Genomic DNA, 27,258 nt, shown 5'->3' with positions numbered 1-27,258 from the left:
CAAACAAATATGTGGTATCACTGTGATCATCAGGAGAAGGAGAATTTATTTTGGGTTGGTTTTTGGTGTTAGATTATAGAAGTAGCAAGAAATATACAGCTAAATAAAAAAAAATGTTTTTACTAAGTTTTCCTTAGATAATAAAAAAAAAATCAGGAGATATCCATTACCAGTTACCACCAAATAAAAGCCCAATTTGTCCTAAAACAAACAAGGTATAATCCACCTGGATGCACAATGTAGTTGTGATGATATGTACAGTTTTACTAACACATGTCAAAGTTGCAAAATTGGGCCTAGGCATTAAGATTTCTTTTACTCTAATACCGGGTAAACATGACCAGACTTTTTGACGGACTACTGTAGGTTCGACGGTCTTCCCGACTGACTTTTGGCGGAGGTCCGACAGACTTTCTGAACGAAACAGACTTGGCCACACACGACTCGAATGATGGGCATAGTGCTGGATTGAATGAGGGCTCAGGTATGTAAAAGAGGGGGTGAGGGGGGATACTACTACCTAAACATTTTATTCAAATGTAAGTAATGCATTAAGTTAAAAATGTTTAGGCTATTTGGATATTGTATACACTCAAAGAAGCATTAAACCCAAAAGCAAACATTTATTATTTTCAGCTTACCAATTCTTAGATATGATAACTACAATAATATTTTTTTTTTTTGGCTTTCTATCCCTTGGCAGGGGTGTTTGTAATGATTACATTTTATTTTATGTAAAACCTTTATGCCAGTTTGCTGTAACTAATCATAAAATATCAGATTGAGCTTGGCTTCAATTTAGTGTATTTAAATCTGCTAGTACTAACACTCCACTCCCCCAGACTGGCAATGCTGTTGTCCAAAAGTCCAAAAGAACAGCATGGGGTCCCCCCAAAATCCATACCAGGCCCTCTGGGTCTGCCATCGATTTTAAGGGGAACTCCATGGAAAAATAAAAAAAAATGGCTTGGGGTCCCCCCCCAAATCCATACCAGACCCTTATCCAGGCAAGTAGCCTGGCAAACCAGGAAAGGGAGGGGACAGGCGAGCGCCCCCCCTCCAGAACCATACCAGGCCACTTGCCCTCAACACGGGGAGGGTGCTTTGGGGTGCAACCCAAAGCACCTTCTTTCCAACAACCCTGGCCAGTAGTTGTTGGGGTCTGCAGCCCCCCAGATCCTGCCCCCCATTTGAATTTACCCCTACCCATTCACCAAAAAAGAATTAAAATGTAAAAACCACAACAGACAGTTTTAGACAATTCCTTTATTTAAAAAAAAAAAAAAAATATCCCACAATGTCACCTGAAATCATGCCGCCCAATGGACCAGAAAAAAATAAAAAGCTCTGCCTTCATAGGAGGCCTCCTGGCGACTGCTGTCTTTTTACTTTGACAGCTGTTATATAGGCAAGGGTCGGGCTACCCGGTGACGTAACTGAGTGGCCTCACCCCCTTCTGACGTCATGTGATGTCAAAGAGGGACGGGGTCATCCGGTTACGTCACCTGGTCGATTACCCGACCCTGCCTATATAAGAGCTGTCAAATCGAAAAGACAGCAGTTGCCTGGAGGCCTCCCATGGAGGTTGAGTTTTTATTTTTTTATTTTTCTGGTCCTTTGGGTGGCATGATTGAAGATGGATGGATATCACGGGACACTTTTTTTATATTTTTATTTTTTTAAATAAAGGAATTGTCAAAAACTGTCACTTGTAGTTTTTACTTTTTGACCCTTTTTTATTGAATGGGTAGGGGTACAATGTACCCAATACCCATTCACATGGGGGGCCTGGATCTGGGGGCCCCCTTCCAGATTCCGATAAGCCCCCCCGCCCGCAGACCCAACAACCAATTGCCAGGGTTGTCGGGAAGAGGCCCTTGCCCCAAAGTACCCCCCCATGTTGAGGGCATGTGTCCTGGTATGGTTGGGGGGGTGCTCACTAGTGCCTCCCATCCTGACCTCGAGGCTGCATGCTTGGGTAAGGGTCTGGTATGGATATTGGGGGGGACCCACACCAATTTTTTTTTTTACATTTTGGTGTGGAGTTTCCCTTAAAATACATACCAGACCAGAAGGGCCTGGTATGGACTGGTGGGTGACCCCACGCTGTTTTTTCATTGATTTTTCATCTATATTGTTGGGAACTGGCAATACATTACAGCTGCAAGCGAGTTTAGATTACATTTTTTCCATTAGAAATGTCATTATTGCTGCAGCACTATACATGTCCCCTAGGGCAGTACCTGGGTCCCCATACATTTTTCATGGCAATAACTAGCAATTAAGCCTGTGAAATTAATACTTTTGATTTTTCATGTTCATGTCCCATAGACTTTAATAGGGTTTGCTAGGACTTTTTGCCTGTTTGAGGTGTTCTGGTGCGAACCGAACCTGGGAGTGTTCGGCCCATCCCTTCCTTGGACTCATTGATTTTGAGATCCCCTTATTTTGGTATTTTATTGTTCTCCTCCAAGGGCTATGGTTTGGCAAGGTGAAGATCTCCCATCCTTGGCTTATCGCCCAGTTCCACTGACACATTGAAGGTTATTTACTAAAGGAAAAGCCACTTTGCACTGCAAGTACACTGAAAGTCCACTTGGAAGTAAAGTCACTGTAGATCTGAGGGGGATATGCAAGGAAAATAAAAAACAGCATTTTAGCTTGCACATGATTGGATGATAAAATCAGCAGAGCTTCCACTCATTTCAGATCTACCCCTTAGATTTAGGGCGGCTGCACTTTCAAGTGCACTTGCAGTGCAAAGTGGATTTGCCTTTTGTAAATAACCCTCATTGTGTGTGTGATAAAGCAATATATGTGGGTAACTACGGCGAAATGTGAAAGACAAGTTGTAAATTAGATATAATGCGTAAGTGTATACAATATTCAAACAACATTAAAGCAGTATTAAACCCAAAACCAAAAATGTAATACACTGTAGCTTAGATGTGGTGGCCTTGTTAGTTTTTTTTTGGAGGGTGGTTTTCCCCTTTAATTGAATAAATAAAAGCTAACCATTGTAAGCACCCCTGATAGCATACTGATACATTTGCAGAATAGCTTTTTCTGTTGAAAAACAATACATTTACAGGTCAGATCACCAGGTGAAAATGAAGGAAAGAAAGCCTAAATAAAGAAGACTAATGTAGTCATCTAAGAATTGGTAAGCTGTAATATAATACATTTTTGCTTTTGAGTTTTAACTGCTTTAAAGGGGCTTTTAATTTAATGTGTATTCTGTATTTTAAACCCACTATTTTTTTTAACCAAATTTGGATATAAAAACAGAATAATAATATACATGTTTTTATGTCTATGACCTGGCACCTTAAAAGTCCCTAAAGTCTGAGTAGGTTTAGAGAATCCACACCATTAAAGTGAACAGGAATCTGCAGGCTTGGAATTTGCTTAAAATGCATCTCAAATGCAGAAAAGGAAAGCCTGTCTATAGACTTAAACTTAAACAATTACAATTCCATATTTTTATTTTTTTTGTAAATAGATGTAATGTGAAGCATGAGAACAACCACATCACTCTGTCAATATTGTGGTAAAGGACAAGTGATGCTTTGATACATTGTGAATAGTAACTGCTGTGCTGCAGCACTATTGTAACATAAATTGTATGGATGGATACATTGTACATCATCATAATAGTAATCCACAATGAAAAGCAGCTAAGGATTTTTAAGAATCCCAATTGACAACAATTTTTTTTAGAAGAAGGAAAAATGGAAATGGATAACTCCATCATAAACAGAATAAATGGATGATTCTTATGTAGTGTTTATACTACACTTCTTTAACCACTTGCCGACCGCTGTCGGCAAATATACGTAGGCAGAATGGCATGGCTGGGCAAAGTAACGTACCCGTACGTTACATTGAATTTCCCGCTCGCACCTGCCACAAGCTCCGTGACCGTGCCCACGGGACCCGCGGACTCGATCGCCGCGGGGCTACCCACGATCATGCCACGGAGCTGAAGAACGGGGAAATGACGATGTAAACAGCATCTCCCCGTTCTGCCTAAAGACAGGACACCGATCATCTGCTCCCTGTCATCGGGAGCAGCAATCAGTGTAGTGTCACACACAGCCCATCCCCCAGACAGTTAGAAACACTCCCCTAGGACACACTTAACCCCTCCCTGCCCCCTAGTGGTTAACCCCTTCACTGCCAGTGACATTTTTACAGTAATCAATGCAATGTTATAGCATTGTTCGCTGTATTAATGTCAATGGTCCCAAAAATGTGTCAAAATTGTCCGATGTGTTCGCCATAATGTCACAGTCACAATAAAAATCGCTGATCGCCGCCATTAATATTTAAAAAAAATATTAATAAAAATGCCATAAAACTATGCCCTATTTTGAAGACGCTAAAACTTTTGCTCAAACCAAGCAATAAAGCTTACTGCGATTTTTTTTTACCAAAAATATGTAGAAGAATACGTATCGGCCTAAACTGAGGGAAAAAAAATGTTTTTTATATATATTTTTGGGGGATATTTATTATAGCAAAAAGTAAAAAAATTATGCGTTTTTTTTCGAAATTTACACTTTTTTTGTTTATAGCGCAAAAAAGAAAAAATGCAGAATTGATCAAATACCACCAAAAGAAAGCTCTATATGTGGGAAATAAAGGATGTCAATTTTGTTTGGGAGCCATGTTACACGACCGTGCAATTGTCTGTTAAAGCGATACAGTGCCGAATCGCAAAAAGTGCTCTGGTTAGGAAGGGGGCAAATCCTTCCGGGGCTGAAGTGGTTAAAGAAACCTACCATAGGAGAAACATGGAGGCTCCTGTCATTGTTGTCCTCTCCCTTTACAAAATGATAGTTGCCTGCCTCTCAGGCTCATTCTCTTGCTTAAATTAAACATTAAAAACCTAACAAAATTTAAAACATTAAAATGTTTGTGTTGCTGGCTTACTTTAGACAAAAATTTTAATGAAATGAAAGTGCAGTTAAAAGTTAAAATAACAAAACCAGCTTTTGCAGCAATGTTTACCTTCAATCTTCTCAATTTTCACAGCAGTACATGTTTTAGATGTCCTCAATTTGATGGTTAGCATCATTCATCCCACTTCCTCTGAGCCCGGTTGTACTGAACCCACTCCAGCCTGTGACTGGACAGTGAAAGGAGAAGCAGCAGAATGATCAGTTCATCTCTCTGTCATTCTAGTTTCTCCTGTAACAACAGTATGCTTATTGTCAGTATATGGACCTAATGGCCTGTGCTGCTTCCTCCTTTCTCCAACCATGCCGTAAAGGGACTGAAGGGGTTGATACCATGTCAAACTAAAGTGTTACTAAACCCAGAACCTGCATTCACTATATCTGGGGGGTTATTTACTAAAGGAAAAACCACTTTGCACTGCAAGTGCACTTGAAAGTGCACTGAAAGCGCACTTGGAAGTAAAGTCGCTGTAGATCTGAGGGGGACATGCAAGGGAAATAAAAAACAGCATTTTAGCTTGCACATGATTGGATGATAAAATCAGCAGAGCTTCCACTCATTTCAATCTACCCCTCAGATTTAGAGTGACTGCACTTCCAAGTGCACTTTCTGTGCAAAGTGGATTTGCCTTTCGTAAATAACCCCCCTGGTCTCTCACAGTACACAGAACATGGGAATTAAATTATTTTACTAAATATAAACTGATAAATACCTTTTCTCATCAGCAGTATATAGCAGTTTTGTGACTTCTATCAGTTCCTAGTAAACCTTATAGGAGGAGTTTTCATTCTAATCTAACCATCTGTTTGGACAGTGCTGATTGGCCCTGTGCTGATCACATGCACCCTGCAAAGAAAAAATAAAAACTCTCTAGCAATACACACCAAGCCCCCCCCCCCCCCCCCCCAGAAGAATCAGGGATTGGCAAGGTATCCGCACATGGACACTGGTGTCCGTGAGTGATCCTTGCAGGGTCCGCCATGGTCGATATGGGCATTTTTTGAGACTGCTGCTCTCTGACTCACTGAGACAGTCCTTCCTTCACCCCTGATGCGATGGCTCGAGCCTCGGCTCTAGTCCCTCCTGTGTACTGTGTAGAGAGAGATGTAGATCCAGCCAGCTTGGCGCCGGTGCCACCCACCATGGTAAAGTGGTGGTGGAGTCATGCCTGCGTGCGGAGTGATCTGTGAGACTGTCTGAGGAAGGGACTGTCTGTGTTGTGCAGTTACCGCCCAGTGCGGGAGAGAGAACCAGAGAATAGGCAGGCAGCCTGAGCTAAGGAGGAGGAAGCAAGGAGGACTTGCGAAGTGGAATATATATATATATATATATATATATATATATATATATATATATATATATATATATATATATATATATAATATATTCTATTTGCAGGGGGAGAGACCGGAGAGCCTGGAGTGTGGTGCTTCAGGAAAACCTGGGGATTGTATCCTATATACTATTACTACTACTACTACTATTTCCCCAAAAGTACGTCGAACTTAGAAAGTAGTTTTGACTCAAAAAGTGTCCGCCGGACACCGAGTCCGGCGGACAATCCAGCCGTGTGTGTGCTAGTCTGCCAGACTTTTGAAATGAAAGTCCATTCATTTTGAACGTGGCTCCAGGTAGACGGGAATAGCGAAGGAAGTCAATGTCGCCGCCTTCGGCGGCAAGATTGACATGTCGCTGGGCTAGTCACCTGGTATGGACTTAAAGTCCGAAGTCGGAAGAAGACCCCCAGGCGGTGATGAAGAAGAAAGCCGGGCTTCTCCACTAGTAAAAGAGCTAGCAGAAGATAGCGGAGGGGTCCGGCGAGAAGACCCCCCAAGACGGAAGAAGACCCCCGGAGCTGTGCAATAAATTATTTTTAACTCTTGTGTGTTGTGTTTTATTTACATTTTTTTCACAGGTGAATGGGTAGGGGTACATTGTACCCCATACTCATTCACATATTGTGGGGGGAGCAGTATCTGGGAGCCCCCTTATTAAAGGGGGCTCCCGGATTCCGATAAGCTCCCTGCCCGCAGACCCCGACAACCAACGGCCAGGGTTGTCGGGAAGAGCCCCTTGTCCTCATCAACATGGGGACAAGGTGCTTTGGGTTGGGGGGCTGTACGGCCCCCCTTCCCCAAAGCACACCCCCATGTTGAGGGCACGTGGCCTGGTACGGCTCAGGAGGGGGGGGGCGCTCGCTCGTCCCCACCCCCTTTCCTGACCAGCCGGGCTGCGTGCTCGGATAAGGGAATTATATTGACTTTGTGGGGACCTCCACGACTTTTTTTCGGCATTGGGCTTCTCCTTTAAGTCCATACCAGGTGACGGGCCCAGCGACATGTAAATCTCACCGCCAAAGGCAGTGACATTAATTTCCTTTGCTAGTCCCGGCTACCTGGAGCTGCGTTCAAAATGAACTGACTTTTCTCCGTGTGTGGGCAAGTCCGTTCATTTCAAAAGTATGGCTGACTCCCGCCCTAGTATGACGGACCTAGTCCGCTGGAAAAGTCCGGTCATGTGCGGGCAGATCTGCTTGTTCGGAAAGTCCGGCGGACTTTCCAGCAGTTTGTCCGCCAGACTTAGTCCGCCGGATAGTCTGATCGTGTGCACGTGGCATAAGAAGACTAAGTAAAGGGGATCTATGGGGGACCTGCCCTGACCTGCTCTAAAAAGGGATCTATGTGGGTTATATGGGCTATACTAAGCCCCCCCCCTTCATGACATTGTCAAAAAGGGGTAGAGCATGGGTGACCTTAACCACTTCAATACCAGGCAAACTAGACTACTTTCACACCGGAGCATTGGGGGCGTCAGCGGTAAAGCGCCGCTAAAAGTGCTTTACCATTGTTTTTGCTGAGGTTTTTGGCTGCTAGCGGGTGCTTTTAACCCCGCTACCGGTCAAAAAAGGAAGCTATGCTGGCAGTTCAGCTGGCTGTTCACTACTCCTACAGCACTACAAAGATGTTGCTTGCAGGATTTTTTTTCGGCGTCCTGCCAGCGCACTGCTCCAGTGTGAAAGCACTCGGGCTTTCACACTGTGGTGAGAGGAGAGGCTCTTTACAGGCGCTATGCAGGCTCTATTTTTAGTGGAAGTAGCGCCTGTAAAGCACTTCAGTGTGAAAGCAGTCTCATGCCACGTACACATGACCGGACTTTCCTGCAGACTAGGTACGACGGTCTTCCCGACGGGCTTTCGGTGGAGTTCCAATGGACTTTCCGAATGAACGGACTTGGCCAGTAGCCAATAGCTTCCCTTGCGTCGTATTTGGTCCGTCGGATCAGCATACAGACAGTTTTCCCGATTTTTAGTCCATCGGAATTGAGTCCATCGGATAGATTTGAAACATGCTCTATTTTTAAGTCCGTCTGATTTTTTTTTCCGAAAAACTATTGGACTAGCCGTCACATGATCGGATTGTCCGACGGACTGATCCTGTCGGACATAGTCTGCCAGAAAGTCCGGTTGTGTGTATCTGGCATAAGTGTTAGAGGTGCCGGGAGACATATGCAGTATCAGACTGATGCTGCATCTACCTAGGTAAGTATGATTCTTAAAGAAAAAACAAAAAAAAAACATACATCTCTTTTAAGCTTTGGTAATAAAACCTGGAAGCTGATTGATTTCCAAATTTGGCACTCTTCAGTTTTAGTAAGTAAAATACCAACCACTTAGATATTACTGCAGCGCTGCACTAATATCTGGGTTTCTGGAGTTGTTTGGAATGAGGTGAAAACATTTTGTTTGAGTGTGAGCAGTAATTTTGTATTTAGTTTTAAGTAATCATATTTAATCATTTTGATTAGCATTTTATTATGCAAACAGAGGTTGCACTGATTAAGATGAATTTGTTTCATTTTAGTAAGTAACCCCTATAACTTCTGCTTTGAATATCTTTGGTTTCCAGCCGGCAGTCCCTGCAGCACCCACTTACATTTACAGCCATTTCTCAGGAACACGTGCACTGGGAATATTATGTTTGAACTCATGAACTATTTTTAAAAAAACGCATTTGACAGCGTTTGGTGTAAACAAGCCTTTGGGGGTTATTTACGAAAGGCAAATCCACTTTTCACTGCAAGGGCACTTGGAAGTGCAGTTGCTCTAAATCTAAGGGGTAGATCTGAAATGAGGGGAAGCTCTGCTGATTTTATCATCCAATCATGTGCAAGCTAAAATGCTGTTTTTTTATTTTCCTTGCATGTCCCCCTCGGATCTACAGCAACTGCACTTCCAAGTGCACTTTCAGTGCAAAGTGGATTTTCCTTTAGTAAATAACCCGCTTTGTGTTGAAATGGGGAGGAAGGAAAAACACAGGGGCCGGACATTAGAGGTAAATTGGATTGTTTGAATAAAATCCATATTTTATTCATAAGCAAAAAAAATATATAAAAATTGCATGTAGAAACATGCCATCATAAAAAAATGTACATGTGACGCACTGGATCACTTGATATCATGTAACTTATCTGAAATATTGGGCCCTTGTTGGCCATATTCTGTATATACATATTTTTAATGTCATATTTGTATGTGCAATTTTTATATTTTTTTGTTTATAAATAAAATATGGATTTTATTCAAACAATGTGGTCCAATTTACCTCTAAAGTCCGGCCTCTGGGTTTTTCCTTCCTCCTAATTACAATTTACGGTGGCAATAGTTGATGTGATTGTAGCTGTGTTTTGTAAATCAATACTGCTTGGACCTTGAAGAAGGGGACATACTCCAAAAGCTTGTCCTGAAAAATTGTATGTTAGTGGAAATAAAAAAGGTATCACGGACAGCGCTCAATTTTCTCGATGGCAATAGGAATGGTTTCATTAATTGTACAAAGCCCTTGTGTTATTGAAATCTGTGTACACTATTGTTTCTATATAAATCCTGTATAATAATAATATTATTATTAATAATAATAATAATAATAATAATAATCAGCCTGTGCTTCTTATTGACTGTAAGTTAGCAGTCCTGCCTGGGACTTGTAGTTCTACAGGACAGACCATATGCCTTTCCCATAGCCATTGATAGCCTATACATCCCAGTATTCCTGGTGTGAAGCACTGGAATAAAATTGTATTACCATTCCTTTGTGATTTTCATTGTGCTGAGAGTTTAGAACATGATAGAGGGGACGTTGAAGTGGAAAGCACCAGCCAGCAGTGATCTTGATAGGTTCAGAAGGTTTCAGGTCAGCAGCAGCAAAAAATAACCCAATGACAGAGATCCACAATCTGTGCACACACGGATGACTTCTGAGCTGCTCCCCGGCAGCAGCAGCACAGCCCCATGCATGTGTGTAGCGCCATGCCTATAGAAAACCTGTGCGAAACATGACTGGGGGAGACACTTTCATGTGAGCGACAGAAATAGCCAGGCGTTGTTCTGTGGAGGGGGAGGAGGTCGGTGAGCGCCTGAAGGCACCAATATGTGTTCTTCACTTGGGACTGGCTGCATCTGGAGTGACGTGTGAAGCTTTGTCCTAGAGAATTCACTTTGCACCCATCGGGAGCCACCAGACAGGTATTTTATGATCGCCAGCCTGGTTGATGATCACATTGCAAGCCAAAGGGGATGATAAAGCTGCCTGCTCGGGATTTCCTAAAAAAAGATGCAACTTAAACGGTGGGTTGAGCTTCAAGTTCCTGAAGGGGATGATTGAGAGCTGTTGAAGGGTGCCCATGCCAGGGTGCGGATCGCAAGCTAGAGGAAGGATGTACAGAGGAGGGCAGGAGTCTAGAAGGTGGACGGGCTCCAGCTGTGCTCCAAGACCCAGCTGTGTGGCTGGCTGTAGCTGTCATCCCATAATAGCTCTGAGCATGGGCTGCTTGGAGACCAGGGAGGACAACGCGGGGGGCTAGGCGCGCTCCTCATGGGGGGGACCTGTCCTGTTGAAGCTGCTGCGGAGCCGCGTTCCACCTGGGCGGCACTATGGCGTTACCTTTTCGCCTTGGACATCGCTGAGACAGTCTGAAGAGATGCTGATGAACAGGAGCCTCTTCCAAGAAGCTCAGCAGAGAAGAGACCTGGTGGCGGGGCAGGTGGTCACCGGGAGCCTCCTGTCCCTTCTCATCTTCTGGACCCTTTTTGGGAACATCTTGGTGTGCACAGCCGTCATTAGGTTCAGACATCTGCGCAACCGGGTGACCAACACCTTCATCGTGTCCCTGGCTGTCTCTGACCTCCTGGTCGCCCTCTTGGTGATGCCTTGGAAAGCAGTAGCAGAAGTGGCGGGTCACTGGCCATTTGGAGCCTTCTGCAACATCTGGGTGGCCTTTGACATCATGTGCTCCACAGCCTCCATCCTCAACCTGTGTGTCATCAGCGTGGAGAGGTACTGGGCAATCTCCAGCCCCTTCAGGTATGAGAGGAAGATGACCCAGAAGGTGGCTTTGTTGATGATCAGTGCTGCTTGGACGTTGTCCATCCTCATTTCCTTTATACCCGTCCAGCTAAACTGGCACAGGGATAGGGGTGATAGCCAGACCCTGGGCAATCACACCGCAGATAACTGTGACTCTAGCTTGAACAGGACTTATGCTATTTCTTCTTCCTTGATAAGCTTCTACATTCCTGTGGCCATCATGATTGTCACTTACACCAGGATCTACAGGATCGCTCAGATCCAGATCAGGAGGATTTCCACTCTAGAGAGGGCTGCTGAACATGCCCAGAGCTGCAGGAGTGATCGACAGAACTGTAGACACCATCACAACAGCTTGAAGACTTCCATCAAGAAAGAGACTAAAGTTCTCAAGACGCTTTCAGTCATCATGGGGGTGTTTGTTTGCTGCTGGTTGCCCTTTTTCATTTTAAACTGCATGGTCCCATTCTGTGACAGGTCCTCTGGACACCCCAAGGCTGGGCTTCCATGTGTCAGCGAGACCACCTTTGATATCTTTGTCTGGTTTGGGTGGGCTAACTCCTCCCTGAACCCCATCATCTACGCTTTCAACGCTGACTTTCGCAAGGTCTTCTCCAGCCTCTTGGGATGTGGACAGTGGTGTTCCACCACACCTGTGGAGACGGTCAACATCAGCAACGAGCTCATCTCCTACAACCAAGACACCATCTTCCACAAGGATATTGTAACCGCCTATGTCAACATGATCCCCAACGTGGTGGATTGTATGAATGACAATGATGAGACCTTTGACCGCATGTCTCAGATCTCTCAGACTTCGGCCAACATTGAGATGGCCACTGGCTCGGTGTGTGACTTGGACTGTGACACAGAGCTGTCTCTTCATAAAATAACACCTTCCATGCCCAATGGTTTTCATTAGTGCTCATCCAAGACCGGTCCTTTCTGACCATATCATTGCTCTCTTTGGTGCCATTTGCAAAACATAAGACAGCATCACCCATTCCCATAAATCTAAATGAGTAAGTCATGGCAAGATGTTCTACATTTATGAAATGTATGATGAGTCTTTCTGTGGTTTAATTATTGCCAATGTTTGTATTGATTAAAGAACTAATGAAACTGAGATTTAAAGCCCAACTCTACCTTCCTGACAGATTACCTTAAAGCAGGATGGTAAAGTAAAAAATGCATTGCCTTATATATAAAAAAACAAAGTATATATCTAAAGAGACTGCGATTTAAAGCCCAACTCTACCTTCTGACAGATTGCAGTGCAGCAGGATCATGGTAAAGTAAACATTAAAAAAAAGAAAAGGAAATGAAAGAAAATCTATCTATCTATCTATCTATCTATCTATCTATCTATCTATCTATCTATATATATATATATATTTATATATATTTATATATTAGCACTTGTATACAAACTCTTCAAGTGTAGCTTGCTACATTTGCAAAAAGAAATGTTAAAGAAATACAGTGCTGGGTCTATGTGAGCATTGGCTAGCAAACTGTAATTGTTAGGATTGCAGATGAGTAGAGTGATTTTAGTGATAATAATCTCATTGAGAAATTGCGCATTTTGCCATTGGCAAAACTTTGCTAAAACAGAAATTCTCAGTTTTGCTCATTGAGCTACTTAAGTAAAATCTTCTGGATTTTTATTTTATTCCCAGGGTGTGTTTTTTTTTTTTTGGGGGGGGGGGGGGGGGGGTAAGGTAGTTATTTAGTAATCTTTGTGCTGTGGCTTTTTTTTATGTTCTTTTTTTTTTCTTCTTTTTAATTGTTATTGTTAAATTAACAGTTTGCCCTTTTATTATTTTTTTTTTCTGTGAACCCCCTCCCCCCTGAAATTATGAGGCTAATAAAGAGCAGCTTTTTGGCACAGGAACAAATCCAGGATAGCGGCGGGAACTTCTGTAACTCTCACAAATTTTAAGCACATTGAACCCATATAAAAATCTGAAAAACATCTTAATTTTGCCTTGCCCAATTACATCAATAAATTCCACTAAAGTGGCGACATTTTCCCAAAATCTCAATTTTTGCAGAAATTTTGGGTAAGCGAAAAACGATCGATTTCACTTGCCTTTCGGGATTAATTGTCTTTGCGGGATTAATTGGACATGCTTGGTGGAAAATACAATTTGCAGATTGAATAATTTTATTGACTTGCTTTGCAGTATGATAGATGTCACAAAGATAGAGTTACACTTTAAATGACATCAATAGGTCAGTAGGTTCATTGAAATCTGATGTCTAGCAAAGGGAGAGACAGCCTGTCTGCATCCTTTATGGAGCTACAGCCTTGGAATCATCTTGCATATTGTGCAAACATTCCATTATATTATGTTGCCAAATATGGAAATGTTCCAAACTATTCTAAAATCACATGTCCCAACATTTTAAAACAGAAGCTTATTTGAAATGTTGGGATTTGCAGTTCTGCAGCATCTCTAGCAAACTGCAACGTATAAATCTTGCTCCTGGTGCAGGTGTTTGATCCTGAGTATCAGTGGTACCCAGTAATTTGATAATTGAGCTTTTGAATGTCTCGTTATCACCCCCTACTGGCCAAGGGTTAAATGGCTGCATTCTAATCCAAATGAAACAGCCAACTAACTATTTGATAAAGACATAAGGGACAAAAAAATATGCATGGGTGTTTTTTTTTTTCTTTTATTTCTAACTAATCAGGTATTGACAGTGCTTTACAATGCAGTCACATGTGTCTTTTCTCATTACAGCAACCCCGTTTACACTTGATAAGCAAGTGTTACATAAACTGCTAACCGAGACCCGTGCATCAGGATTGCCATCTGTCGCAGAAAGGGTTAAACAGACTCAAAAGAAGGCACACACTGCTATAATCACTTATCACTGCCTGCGAGACCAAGTAATCCTCTTGTAAAGCTGCTCAGTGTCTCTAAAACGCATAATACCAAAAAAACAGCAAAATATGATACAGAGCCCTGGATGCTGCGTGTATTAGAGTTGCACACACTGTACCGCATGTGTAATACAAAGAGGCTAGGCGACTAAAGGAGTCATTGTTGGTGCTGCCAATCTGTTTTTGTCTTAAACACCCACTTATGTGCAGGATTTGCTATGCTTTTTTGAGATATAATGCATCTGCACAGAAACATTTTTATTGTGTTGCTTATGTAACTTTCTTATTTTTATATGCTTGCTGTACCATAATTTTATTACTGTAATGTTTGTACAGATTTGGGCGCATCTCTGTGCACCTTGATTTTTATACTTCATAGTGCTCTAATATTTGTTAACTATTGCTCTTACTTGATCTTTAAACATCATGTTTAGTGGCCCCTGGAAAATACAACTGGAGTTGTTCTTCGGATTCCCAATTGCATCAGAGAGGCACCTATGATAGATACTAACAGAAGGCTCTAACATTATCAGAGGGTCTGCTATAGGAAATGCAAAGCACAGAGATGGGACAAAGGCACAACACTGGAACTGATGTCTGCATAGATGCCTTAGTGGTGCTGTGGGACTGAGAGCAGTTTCCATTCTACTTTCTAGCGGGGCACTAAATACAGTGTTTAAAGGGGTTTTCAGCGAAGCAAACGGTAACTGCATAAGAAATAGTAAAAAAAAATTTTTTTTAAAAAGAATTATGGCCAAAGCTTTTTTGGCCATACTTCTCTTGTGCTTCACAGGATGCACTTACTTTTCCTCTCCAGTAACCCAGACTCAGCTGACAGTAGGCTAAAGCTTGCTGTCTGCTGATGTCACAGAGCCACTCCAGGCTCTAGAAGGATCCATACAATAATGTTGGGATCCACCCAGATGCCTGATCGTTAGCTGGCTCAGTCTCTCAGTACACTGCTGAGATCCTGAACCAGCCACTCCTGCCCCTTCCCCAGCCTGGAACTCCAGTCAGCACTGAAGGGGCAGAGCACAGAGCTAGCGATTGACACTCACAGCCATCTGCTCAGGGTGGACCAAGAACTGAGTGATCAGCAATCATGTGACAACTGCAGCATCAAAACAACTCTGCAGCGGGTAGGTGAGCCTGTATATTTATTTTTTGTATTCCCACACTTCTCCTTTAAGGCATCCTAAAGTATAGAAATCAAGGTACTTGAAGTTGGGCTTTAATATATTAGCCCTTGAGCAGTAATCTCTATTCCAATGCAGGTATTTATTTATTACAGGTATTAATACAGTTCCAACATTTTATGCAGCACATTACATAGTGTACATTGACGTCAGCTCTTACCCCCAAGGAGCTTACAATCTAAGATCCCATCCTATTTCACATGCATACACACATTTTAGGGCCAGTTTGGAAAAGTGCCAGGTAATCTACCTGCATGGCTTTGGAGTGCGGGGAAAAGCCAGAGTACCTGAAGGAAACCCATGCAAGCACAAGAGTAACATGCAAACTTCATGCAGAAAGTGCCCTGACCGGTATTCGATCCAAGGACCACAGGTAGGAACAGACTTCAGATTGTGTGGAGGAGTAGCCTGACAGTAAATAGACCTTTTTAAATAAAGATCTTTCCACAAGAAAACACACCCAGATTGATTAAGTGTGCATGTTTATGAGTACTGTAAAGATCTGCCAGGTAAATTGGACTTTGTCTAGCCAGATACAGGAATGATCATATATCTGTGGCCACCTTTGGTTTGGCTATAGAGGTCCACAAGCTAACAAGCAATTCTCCCAATGTAGAAAATTATTTGCAGTTGTCAGGCTAATTCTGAACTATTACTGCATTATAATGGGTGGTCAGAGCCAGAAGCACCTGTGTATTGCTCAGGAAGATTCTACAGCTCCTTGTAAAGTGGGACATTCTATCCAAGAAGGTGACACCAAATTTTATGCTACTGTTAAGGAAAATGGTGGTGTCACCTCCTTGCAATGTGACCATTCTTTGCCTTGGAATTTAGGGGAAATAGTGTGTATATTTACCCCCAATTAGAAGTCTAGGTTTTTCACACTATTTGTAACAGTAGTTAGGGGCACAATCTCCTGTATATCTCCCAACAAACATGTAGTGTGAGGGCCTGAATGATGGAATACAGATGTAAGAATTGTTTAGGAAGGCCCTACTGTTATACAGTTTTGGTAAATCTGAAGGAGATTGGATAGAACAATTGGATTGGATGTGTATGGCCAGCGTAAAAGCAGTTTGTGGGTAGCATGTTGTACAGCTGCGGGTTTACTTTGCTTTGAGTGACATATAGGGTTCCACCGATACCAATACTAGTATTGGCGTGATACCGAGCATTTGCACAAGTATTTGTACTCGTGCAAATGTTCCAATGCCTAATCTGATACCTGGGCAGTCGGGATGATTGATGCAGTGATGGATGTCATTACAAGCACCGATCTCCCTGTATAGATTTCATTTTCATGTTTTATTAAAATCTATACAGGGAGATTGGTGCTTGTAACATCCCCCACCGCTGCAAAGAGAGTCCCTGACTGTCCCCTGTGTCCTCCTCCATGCTCCTAAGGTCCCCCACAATGTCCTCCTCCAGTCCCCCTATGGTCCTTCTCCACTCCCCCTCCATGTCCTCCTCTGGTCTTTCTCTGCCCCCCCCCCCACCTTGTCCACCTCTGTGTCCTCCTCCACCCCCCCCCCCCCATCCCAGATTTGTCAAGATGGAGACCTGGAGAAGTGAAATTAAATGCTGTCATTTACCGGCTTCCCTTCTTTGAGTTAGTGATAAAAAAAAAAAAAGATTAAAATTTCTTTATTTAATAAAAATAAAAAAACACTGATACTGTCCACTCCAAGCATTGTAAAAAAATAACAAAAAAATATATAAATTGTAAAAAAATAATGAAAAGAAATTGTAAAAAAAATAAGGAAAACAAATTGTAAAAAAATAAGGAAAAGAAATTGTAAACAATAAAATTCTAAATAAAAATAAAATAAAAAAAACTATGCCTCTTTAGGGCCACCTATCAGAGCCCATCAGTGCTATTGTCACATGACATAAAAAATAAAGTATCGGTAATCGGTATTGGTGAGTACTTGAAAAAAAGTACTCGGTCCTAAAAAAGTGGTATCGGTGCAACCCTAGTGACATACTGAAAGAATAACCTTAATGGACAACTCCACTTTCCTGGAAAAAATATAGAAATAAAAAAAAAATATTTAGCATATACAATTGCTACAGAAGCCATATTGTAATTTAATATTATTAAAAATGACCTTTCCATTTTAATCTGTAGCTGCTGTCATTTTCTATAGATTCAGTGAAATAGGGAAACCTGAAGGCGTTCTGAACACAGTTGGTATACAAAATGCCACCAGAAATATAACTTCCTGCTTGTGTGAAGAACTCTGCACTAAGATACAAGTCAGGTTTTAGGCATCTTCTGCAACAAAAAGATATTTCCTGAGGTTCACACTAGTGCGGGCCGTGCACCCCCTGTTTGCTCAGGCACGGCAGTCCGTTCATTTGTGCCTTGTGAAACGCACAAAAAAGGTGCATGCACTTTTTTTTAAAATGCATTCCACAGGCAAACCTAATGGTCATTCTGGCCTTGCGGTTTCCCTGTGGTTCAATTGCACTGCTGGATGAGAAGCGTGGGGGGTGCCATTCAGAACGAATGGAAGCCCAGTGCATCTCGCAAGAGCAGTCCGATTTGGCTGCAGGTGGTTGAGGGTGTGGGATTTGTTGCGATTCCCACACCTGCAACCGGAACACAAGGCCCACACTGGTGTGAACTGAGCCTTAGGGTTAGTCACTTCTAAAGGGGTGCAGACCTTTCCTCATCAGAACACTCAAAGTGCATCAGCTAAGTAAAACAAATTGGTCACTCCCAGTTAGAATCACTCTTCATGGAACTGATCCAACAGAGAGCTTTTACTACACAGCAGAAACAGGTAGGACTCTGGAACAAAGTTGGTTAAAATCCTTGCAGTGTATGTTGATCACCCAGAGGGGAATGTTTTTTTCTCAACAAAAGTGGAGTTACTCTTTAAAAAGGCTAAAGAGCCCCATACATTCCCCTGCACATGATTGGGTGTTTGATGTGAACACAGGTCAAAGTCAACAACAGTGAAAAATGACTCCTTTAGTCAGTCAAGCCCAGTGTGTCTTAGTATCCCTCCTCCTTCTCACTGCTTATCCACATATAATACGTAGGATCCTCTTGTGTATGTGTCTGTCCTATGACAATATTGCTTTAATGAATAAAAGTGCTCTTACATAAAGAGATCTGGAGATCTGTACACAGTGATGGGTATGTATTTATGCGTACAAATCTGTCATTATTTTCTTTCATTTTCAAGAAGGACATTTTGAAAACATTTTGACATTGTACATCTTAATGTATAATTAAAAATAGTTCAAATTTATGTTTGGTTTAATTTGATGCAATTTTCTTGAAGGTTTTAAGTGCAAAATGTGAAAAAATTTATTTTTTTCTTCTACTTTTGAATAGAGTAGGGAAGGGCTGTAACTCCTTTTGCCTTTTATTTTTTATTTTTTCTGTGTGTTATTAGTCTGTGTGCTATTGGGGAGATTTATTCAGAGACCCAACAAGAGGTAAGAAGAAATCTGTCCAAAGGGAGTAAAAATTTCTATCCTTGAGGCTGGCTTCACACTATTGCCGCATGGGTCCGGTGTGTCCCCATTCACCGTTTCAGGTCCGATTTCAGCCTGGATTTTTGGGCTGAATACGGACCTGAAACGGACCAAAAGATGCAAAGCATTCCTGTGCAAATTCGCAACAAAGCCACAGCGGAGATATGTGAACTGGCTCCACAGAGAGCCGGTCATAATCTTCTACCATGCGAATTGGATGCAGAGAAAACCAAATCCAATTCGCATAGGTGTGAACTCAGCCTGATGCTACATACACACAATCGGAATTTCGGCCATCAAAAGACCGATGAGAGATTTTCATCCGAAAATGCAACCGTGTGTATGCTCCATCGGAATTTGGCTGGCCGAATTCCCACCAGCAAAAAATTGATAGCATGTTCTCAATTTTCCCAATGGAAAAACTTTCTATCGGAAATTCCGATCGTTTGTATGCAATTCAGACGCGCAAAAACTCTCACGCATTTTCAGATTCAACTACGAGCTATTGGCTACTAGTTATTAAACTTCCTTTTTCTAGTCCCGTTGTACGTGTTGTACATCACCACGTTTTTGGCGGTCGGAATTTGGTGTGACGGTGTGTATGCAAGAAGACAGTTTGAGCGGAATTCCGTCGGGAAAACCACCAGAGCTTTTTCCCCCGAGAATTCCGATCGTGTGTATGCGGCATTATAGTTGTTACCAGAACAGGTATCTCCATTGAAGCAATTCCCACCAACTCCTGTCCCTATAAACATTACCTTTTTGAATTTCCCTTGATCCAGGTACACAGGTCAGCAGCAGGAGTGTAAATATGGGGCCCCATAGCTAAATTTTATTGGGGTCCCCAGCAATCTCTCTCCTAGCAGCTGGCAGTGTCAACTGTGACAATGTGGGGGTAATTTACTAAAACTGGAGGGTGCAAAATCTGGTGCAGTTATGCACAGAAACCAATCAGCTTCCAAGTTTTATTGCCAAAGCTTACCTGAACAAGCTGAAGCTAGAAGCTGATTGGCTATTATGCACAGCTTAACAGATTCTGAGTGCACCAGTTTTAGTAAGTCTCTCCCTATACATCATTGTTCTTAACTTAAAATGTATTTTCACTTTTGCAGCCAAATTGTGATAACACCTACTTTATATTTGTTGCATGTCCCTATTAAAGCGGTAGTAAACTGCATAAAAAATATAAAAAATCAGGCCACCCGCAGTTGAAGTCATAATATGTTAGTATGCATTGCACGGAATGGCACAGGTATGCCGTTCATTCAGAGTGCATGTGCTGGTGACATCGCCAGCTGCATCTAAATTAAATATCTCCTGACTGGTGCACGTTTAGGGGATATTTGCAGTACTTATGGGGAAGGATTATTATAGACTTACCTATAGGTAAAAATCATGCATGGACGTTTACTCCCACTTCCACATAGTGTAGCCATGCCACCGTAGGGGTTGCTGAATGTTGTGGTTCACCCGTCACCCTGCCCAGCATTGGCATCCATCTCTCAGGCACTTAGAGTCACAGAACAGTCCATAAGGGTTGTTTTTTTTTTTTTTTTTGTATTTTATTTAAGGGGATTGAACTTGCATGGGAAAAGGAAATGATGGGATGCCCAGAAGATTCAGTGTAACTTGCTTGGTACTACTATATACACTTCTGTATATACACTCCAGTCTTCTCTCCTGCACAAACACTTGCTCAAGACCTCTTTTCCTTCCCTCCTCCAGCACTTCACTTGCTGCATAACGTTACTCCTCCAGCACTTCCCTTGCTGCAGACCGTCATGCCGCGTACACACGATCGGACATTCCGACAACAAAATCCATGGGATTTTTTCCAACGGATGTTGGCTCAAACTTGTCTTGCATATACACGGTCATACAATGTTGTCGGAAATTCCGAACGTCAAGAATGCGGTGACGTACGACAAGCTGAGAAAATTGAAGTTCAATAGCCAGTGCGGTTCCAAGCATGCAAAGAACTTTGTGCGTTTGGAATTGTGTACACACAATCGGAATTTCTGGCAACGGATTTTGTTGTCGGAAAATATGAGATCCAGATCCCAAATTTTTCTGTGTCGGAAATTCCAATGGAAAATGTCCGATGGAGCCTACCCTGTTTCCCCTAAAATAAGACCTAGTGTGATTTGTCGGTGATAGCTGCAAAAAAAGCCCTACCCCCCAAATAAGCCCTAGTTAAAGTCCTTGTAGGTCTTCTTTTCAGGGTAGGGCTTATTTTTGAGGAAACAGGGTAGGGCTTATTTGGGTGGTAGGGCTTATATTGCAGCCAACACCGACAATCAGGCTAGGTCTTATTTTAGGGGAAACAGGGTACACACAGTTAGAATGTCTGACAGAAAGCTCCCATCAAACATTTTCCGTTGGAAAATCCAACCATGTGTACGTGGCATTACTCCTCCAGACTAGCTAGCACCGCATGGTTAGGCCTGACACTAACTCTGCCAGGCCTCAGTGGATTGCCTTTTTCAGGTAGGGGCCTTGAGCCCCTATCGTGTAGAAATAGTTCAGGTGCTATGTCCTTTATTCAGCTACCAATCCCAGATAGTTCTCTTCAGGCCCTGCCAGCCAGCATGGCTGTGATGACCTCTCTCCACTGCCCTTTCCAGAGTCCTCTTTTTTGGTTCTGCACCCTTCTGAAACTGCAAACTCCCAGTTCTCTCAGGTGTGCCTCCCCAGTCCTCCCAACTGTGCTCACTCACCGGCCCTCTTGCCTGCGACCAGTTGTCCTCCCTGGAGTCTCTTTGCAGTGTTCTCTCCCCCTGTCCTATCCTTGGTCTCTCATGTGCCTCTCTTCCAGGATCTCTTTTCCCCTCCGGGATTCACCCGAGCCCCAGCCCGAGGTCACTCCCGGGGGAGCTCCAGCCCGAGGTCACTCCCGGGGGAGCTCCCCCGGGGGGGCTCCATGTGTGCCCTGACAGCCTTCACACTCTCTCACTCCAGCTCTTCCACCCGACAATTCCTCCCCAGTTGGGCTGACCCAGGATACTTACACAGGGCTGCCCCCTGCCAATCCAAGTTGGCGATTGGTCAAGGCTCCTCAAAATACCCCAGGCAGCTCCACCTCTCCTCTCCTCCTCTCTTTCCAGCACCTTCTACAAAGAAGAGGGAGGTGACAATGATGCTACCTATGAGTCACCCAGCCCTGCCCTGAGCCACTCCCAGCCCAGAATGAAAACAGACAGGCCTAGCCACCAGCTAGGCCTGCTTACATTTTCCTACTCTGCTAGAAAAATCCTCACTCTAGCACCTACCTAACTAGAGGGTGCTACAATAACATATATTAAAGCCGTATTAAACCCAAAGTTAAAAATGTTATATATTGTAGCTTACAAGATATGGTGGCTGCATTTTTTTTCTGTTGCTTTTTCACCTGGTGATCTGGCCAGTAACACCCCTCCTGTATTATTGAGACACAACTCTGGAGGAATGCACAGAGAAGGTACAGCAGACAATGGCATTGTCAGTCAGGATGGGGGGTGAGGAGGGTAGAGTTAAATGTAGTAGTAGATTTGAAACCACTAATTAATTGAGGCCTAACTCCAGCTCACACTTTATAATCAGTTACAGCAAAAAAAAAAAAAGGTTTGACATGAATAAATAAAAGCTGATCATTTTAATGATCCCTACCAGTGTAAAGTGGTTTGTCTCATCCATGTAAACCAGGGGTCTCAAACTGATGGCCCTCCAGCTGTTGCAGAGTTGCCTGTGGGAGTCATATTTATAACTGTAAGCCTTGCAATGCCTCATGGGACACCAGTTTGAGACCCTTGATTTGTAAACAGATACATTCTGCTGGAGAGTTTGTTCTATGAAAAGTAACAGATTTTCTGTCTGGATTATCAGATGAAAATAGAAGAAAAAAGGCCAAAAAGAAAACTACTGCAGCCATCACATCTAAGAATTGTTAAGCTGCAATATATCAAATATTTGCTTTTTGGTTTAATAGTGGTTTAAAAGTTATTTAAAAATTGCCCATTTACCTTTTTTTTTGTATTTTTTACTTACTTTACAATTCTTAAAGTGGTAGTAAACAGCAGCATTTAAAAAAAATCCCCTGCAAGGCATTGGCATAATGTGCTAGTTAACTATATATCACATACTAGCACATTATGAAATACTTACGTTAGACCGAAACCATCCAGCAGGGCACTGTCACTGGTCTTCATTCCAGGTTTGTGGCTTCCGGGCTGTATGAGTGGCCCAGGCCGAGATTACATCACTCCTGTGCATGCGCATTGGAGCCCTCAGCTCTGACAGGGAGCTCTAATGGTCTAACACGGTATGCTGGAACTTCACAGTGAATCTGTCTGTCACCGACTGCTATAGTGTGAGTATCTCCTAAACACTGCATTGTATGTTTTAACAATCAATGTGGGAACAAAGCCACTGTGGGAGTCTACAGAAATAAAGAAGGAATCACCCATCACTTCTTCTCCCTAGGAACATCTAAAAGGTAAGGAATGTTTTTGAAACACATTTTTAGGTATGATGTGCAAATGGGAACCCATAACAAACATATACTGGGATTTTCTCAAATTTGACTGAAAACTCAGAAGCGACCAGAGACCTTGCACAGTTAACTCCTCGTAATCTGTGGCCATACACTGTACTCCTCACAGTATTAGCACTAAGCACTTTAGCTAAAACGTCAGTTAAAGAACACCTCTCCCTCTCCCTGTAAAGCATTTCTTAGCCGGTACCGCAGAGCTTGTACTGGTCTCCACCAGCTCAGTAGTCCCTTCACCTCCCCTCCAGTGACAGTGTCTCCTTGGTTGCTTTTGGACACAGCAAATGCACTTCTCCATAACTCCATGCTTGTTCTCCTCCTGTGGCCATTCTACATGCAGTATCTCACATAAACTAGTACACCCCTGACATTTTTGTAACTATTTTGTTATATCTTTTCATGTGACAACACTGAAGAAATTACACTTTACTACAATGTAAAGTAGTGAGTGTACAGTTTGTATAACAGTGTCAATTTGCTGTCCCCTCAAAATAACTCAACACACAGCCATTATTGTCTAAACCGCTGGCTACAAAAGTGAGTACACCCCTAAGTGCAAATGTCCAAATTGGGCCCAAAGTGTCAATACACAATATTTTGTGTGGCCACCATTATTTTCCAGCACTGCCTTAACCCTCTTGGGATGGAGTACTCCTCATTTGGTTGCCACCACACACGCTTGACAACATATGAACCAAATAAGTTTATCTTGGTCTTATCAAACCACAGTACATGGTTCCAGTAATCCATGTCCTTAGTCATGGTTTGCTTCTCTTCTGCAAACTGTTTTGTCACATACACACGGTCGGAATTTCTGATGGAAACAGTCTGATGGGAGATTTTCATCGTATTTTCTGACACGTCGTTGCTGACGTCACCGCATACCGCGCTGGTCCCAGAAGACACAGGCAGCGATCGAGAGCCAGCCGGCTCGATATTTTGAAGGGCTTTTTGAATGAAGAAGATTTTGTAAGTGCATTATTTATGTTTTAAAATAAAGAGGTTTTTAAGAGTTACACTATGGAGGCTCTTTTGTCTCTTGCATAGGGGATGAGCATTACCTAAAACCTATTGATACCACCGGAGACGGTATAGCGGGGACCACTCTCCTGGTCCTATATAGGAACCCTGGCTGGGGAAAGAGCCACAAGCTTTTGGAGATCTCCCTAAAAAGAGATCTTTAAGTCTGGTAAGCGGCAGTGTTATCCGTGGTGGACTTTTCTATCAGAACCTGTCACTGCTTCTTGGGTGCTACTGTGTGACGTCACTAGTAAATAGAGCATTAAGGATTCAGTCGCATCTGGTGGAATATTGAATTTGGACTTTTTTTTTAACTTTATTATTCATTTTTTCTTTTCAGGTCATGCCACTATATTGGTTGTATTGAATGGTTCACTCGCATTTAACCATAATAATTTTATAGTTGTTATCACATATTTGTAATTCTTCAGCGCAGCTAATTAATTTTTCTATTGTCAAGACATTGGCTATGCCCTTAAAGGCTTTCTCGAATTTGGAGTACTACGTATTGGCCTCCCAAGAGACTTTTAAGATCCTGTTCCCAACCCAATGCGCATGATGGTTTCTCTGTATTCTCCGTGAGTGAGGCATAAATCCTAGAAGTTCCTCCACTCCTATCCATGCATCCAGAGCACCATTTTTTGAATGCTGTTACATTCAAGAGTTCGGGTTTTGTGGTACACAATCATAAGATAAAATGTCGGATTTGATGTAGACCAGGCCCGGACTGGCCATAGGGCAGACCGGGCATGTTGATGATCAGGCCGCACAGCGGGAGGTAAGCGGTGACCGCAGCCTGATCATGGGTAACACAGGCCATGGCCGCCGCTCGCCTACCGCCATGCGGTCGTGCCTGTGTCAGGCGGAACTGGCAGCTGCATGAGCTGAGCTGTGTGTCTCTCTTACACACAGCTCAGCCTCAGAGCCACTCTTACAGTCCCTGTCTCCTCCTCCAGCCATGGGTGTCTGCACGGTGGGGAGAGCTGCAGGCTGCTGTTACTATTCCCCCCTCGCTCCCCCTCCCCTTCTCACATCGGCAGCAGGGGAAGAGAAGGCATTCCTGTATGTTCGTTTTCCCTCCCCATTGGCCAAAACAGAGGGCCAATCAGAAGAAACTTGAGGGGCATCATGGGAAATGTAGTCCCAGAGATAGGTGGCACCATTGGTCTCAGCAGGGAGCAGACTACAGTCCCCAGCATGCACTCTGCTGGGGTAAAAGAGAAAACCCAGAAACAAGCTGAGGAGTGCTTGTAGCAGCTACTACAGGAGACATGGAAAACGAAAGAGAAGACTGTGCTGGGGAAACTAATAGCCCCAGCACCACCAGAGAGAGCCACGCTGTACCTGCACCACCAGAGAGCCACGAGAGCCATGCTGTACCCGCACCACCAGAGAGCCACGCTGTGCCCACACCACCAGAGAGAGCCATGCTGTACCCACACCACCAGAGAGAGCCACGCTGTACCCACACCACCAGAGAGAGCCACGCTATACCCACACCACCATAGAGAGCCACACTGTACCCGCACCACCATAGAGAGCCACGCTGTACCCGCACCACTAGAGAGAGCCACGCTGTACCCACACCACTAGAGAGAGCCAAGCTGCACCGCACCACCAGAGAGAGCCACGCTGCACCTCACCACCAGAGAGAGCCATGCTGTACCCGCACCACCAAAGAGAGCCACGCTGTACCCGCACCACCAGAGAGAGCCACGCTGTACCCGCACCACCAGAGAGAGCCACGCTGTACCCACACCACCAGAGAGAGCCACCCTGTACCTGCACCGCCAGAGGGAGCCACCCTGTACCCGCACCACCAGAGGGAGCCACGCTGTACCACACCAACAGAGAGAGAGCCACGCTGTGCCTGTACAACCAGAGAGAGAGCCATGATCTACCGCACCACCAGAGAGCATGTCAGTGTCACTGGGCCATGGACACAATAGGAGACAGACAGTACTAGCATTGTATGGCCACAATAGGACCGGGACACTGTAATATAAAGGGGACTGCCCTGTAAAGGGGCACTGTAATCATTGCAGTGCCCCTTTTTAGTGCAGTTCCCTTTATATCACAGTGTCCCTGCACATTACAGTGTGGAGGACCAACACCAGCCACCCCCGCTAATGTCTACCGAACCCCCCCCCCCCCTCCGGTCCCTGGAAAGGTTGGCTGCTCAGTCTAAAATGCCCGGGCCTATTTTTTGTCCCAGTCCGGGCCTAGACGAAACCTTTCAGAGGATGGCATGTTCAGTTTGCTACTGCAATGGCTTGCCATAATGGGGCCCTTGGGGGAGAGAAAGTGACCAATACGGAATAACCCCTTTTTTGTCCACCAATGAAATGCCTTAATATCTTGGCCAGGGGGAAAGCTGGGGTTGTGAAAAATGTGCTAAGGCGTGAGTATCCGATATTAGGTAGGGGGATTTGTATAGGAAGTCACAAAGGGTCATGGAGTGGGATAGAGTAGGAGCAATTATGCTGGGGGGTCTGTTTTGATTGGGGATCCAAGCTAGGTAGTCAATAGTGTGCAATGGGATAGCTTGCATCTCCATGTCTAGCCAATCAGACCTATTACCCTGTGAGTATATGATCTAGAACTCTGATAATTGAGCAGCTTGGTAGTAACTCCATAGGTCCGGCAGGCCCATTCCACCTTGTGTGCATCTACTAAGGAGCACACTTTTAGGACAGTGATGTCCCTTATTACCCCAAATGAATCAAATTATCTGGGATTGGAATTTTTGCATAGGCGGGTCCAGGGGTGAACTGACAACTCATGGGGCCCCTGGGCAATAGGAGATTATAG

The 27,258-nt window shown here is 43.6% G+C and overlaps 1 protein-coding gene across 1 annotated transcript; it reads left to right on the top strand.

The window, feature by feature from the left end:
- The first annotated feature begins 10,054 nt into the window (after positions 1–10,054).
- On the top strand, positions 10,055–18,673 carry DRD5 (dopamine receptor D5). The gene is made up of 2 exons (XM_077477786.1): positions 10,055–12,346; positions 14,075–18,673. Exon 1 carries the CDS (start codon positions 10,939–10,941, stop codon positions 12,244–12,246), a length of 1,308 nt encoding a protein of 435 aa, XP_077333912.1. The 5' UTR covers positions 10,055–10,938; the 3' UTR covers positions 12,247–12,346; positions 14,075–18,673.
- The last annotated feature ends 8,585 nt before the right edge of the window (positions 18,674–27,258 follow it).

This window comes from Lithobates pipiens, unplaced genomic scaffold, assembly GCF_037356315.1.
Source record: "Lithobates pipiens isolate NorthernLeopardFrog02 unplaced genomic scaffold, aLitPip1_a1.2 Scaffold_13, whole genome shotgun sequence".
NCBI lineage: Eukaryota > Metazoa > Chordata > Amphibia > Anura > Ranidae > Lithobates > Lithobates pipiens.
This window is presented reverse-complemented; position numbering and strand designations above follow the sequence as displayed.

Excerpts from the sequence above, each read along its gene's own strand:
- DRD5 (XM_077477786.1), top strand. The coding sequence starts at position 10,939 with ATGCTGATGAACAGGAGCCTCTTCCAAGAAGCTCAGCAGAGAAGAGAC.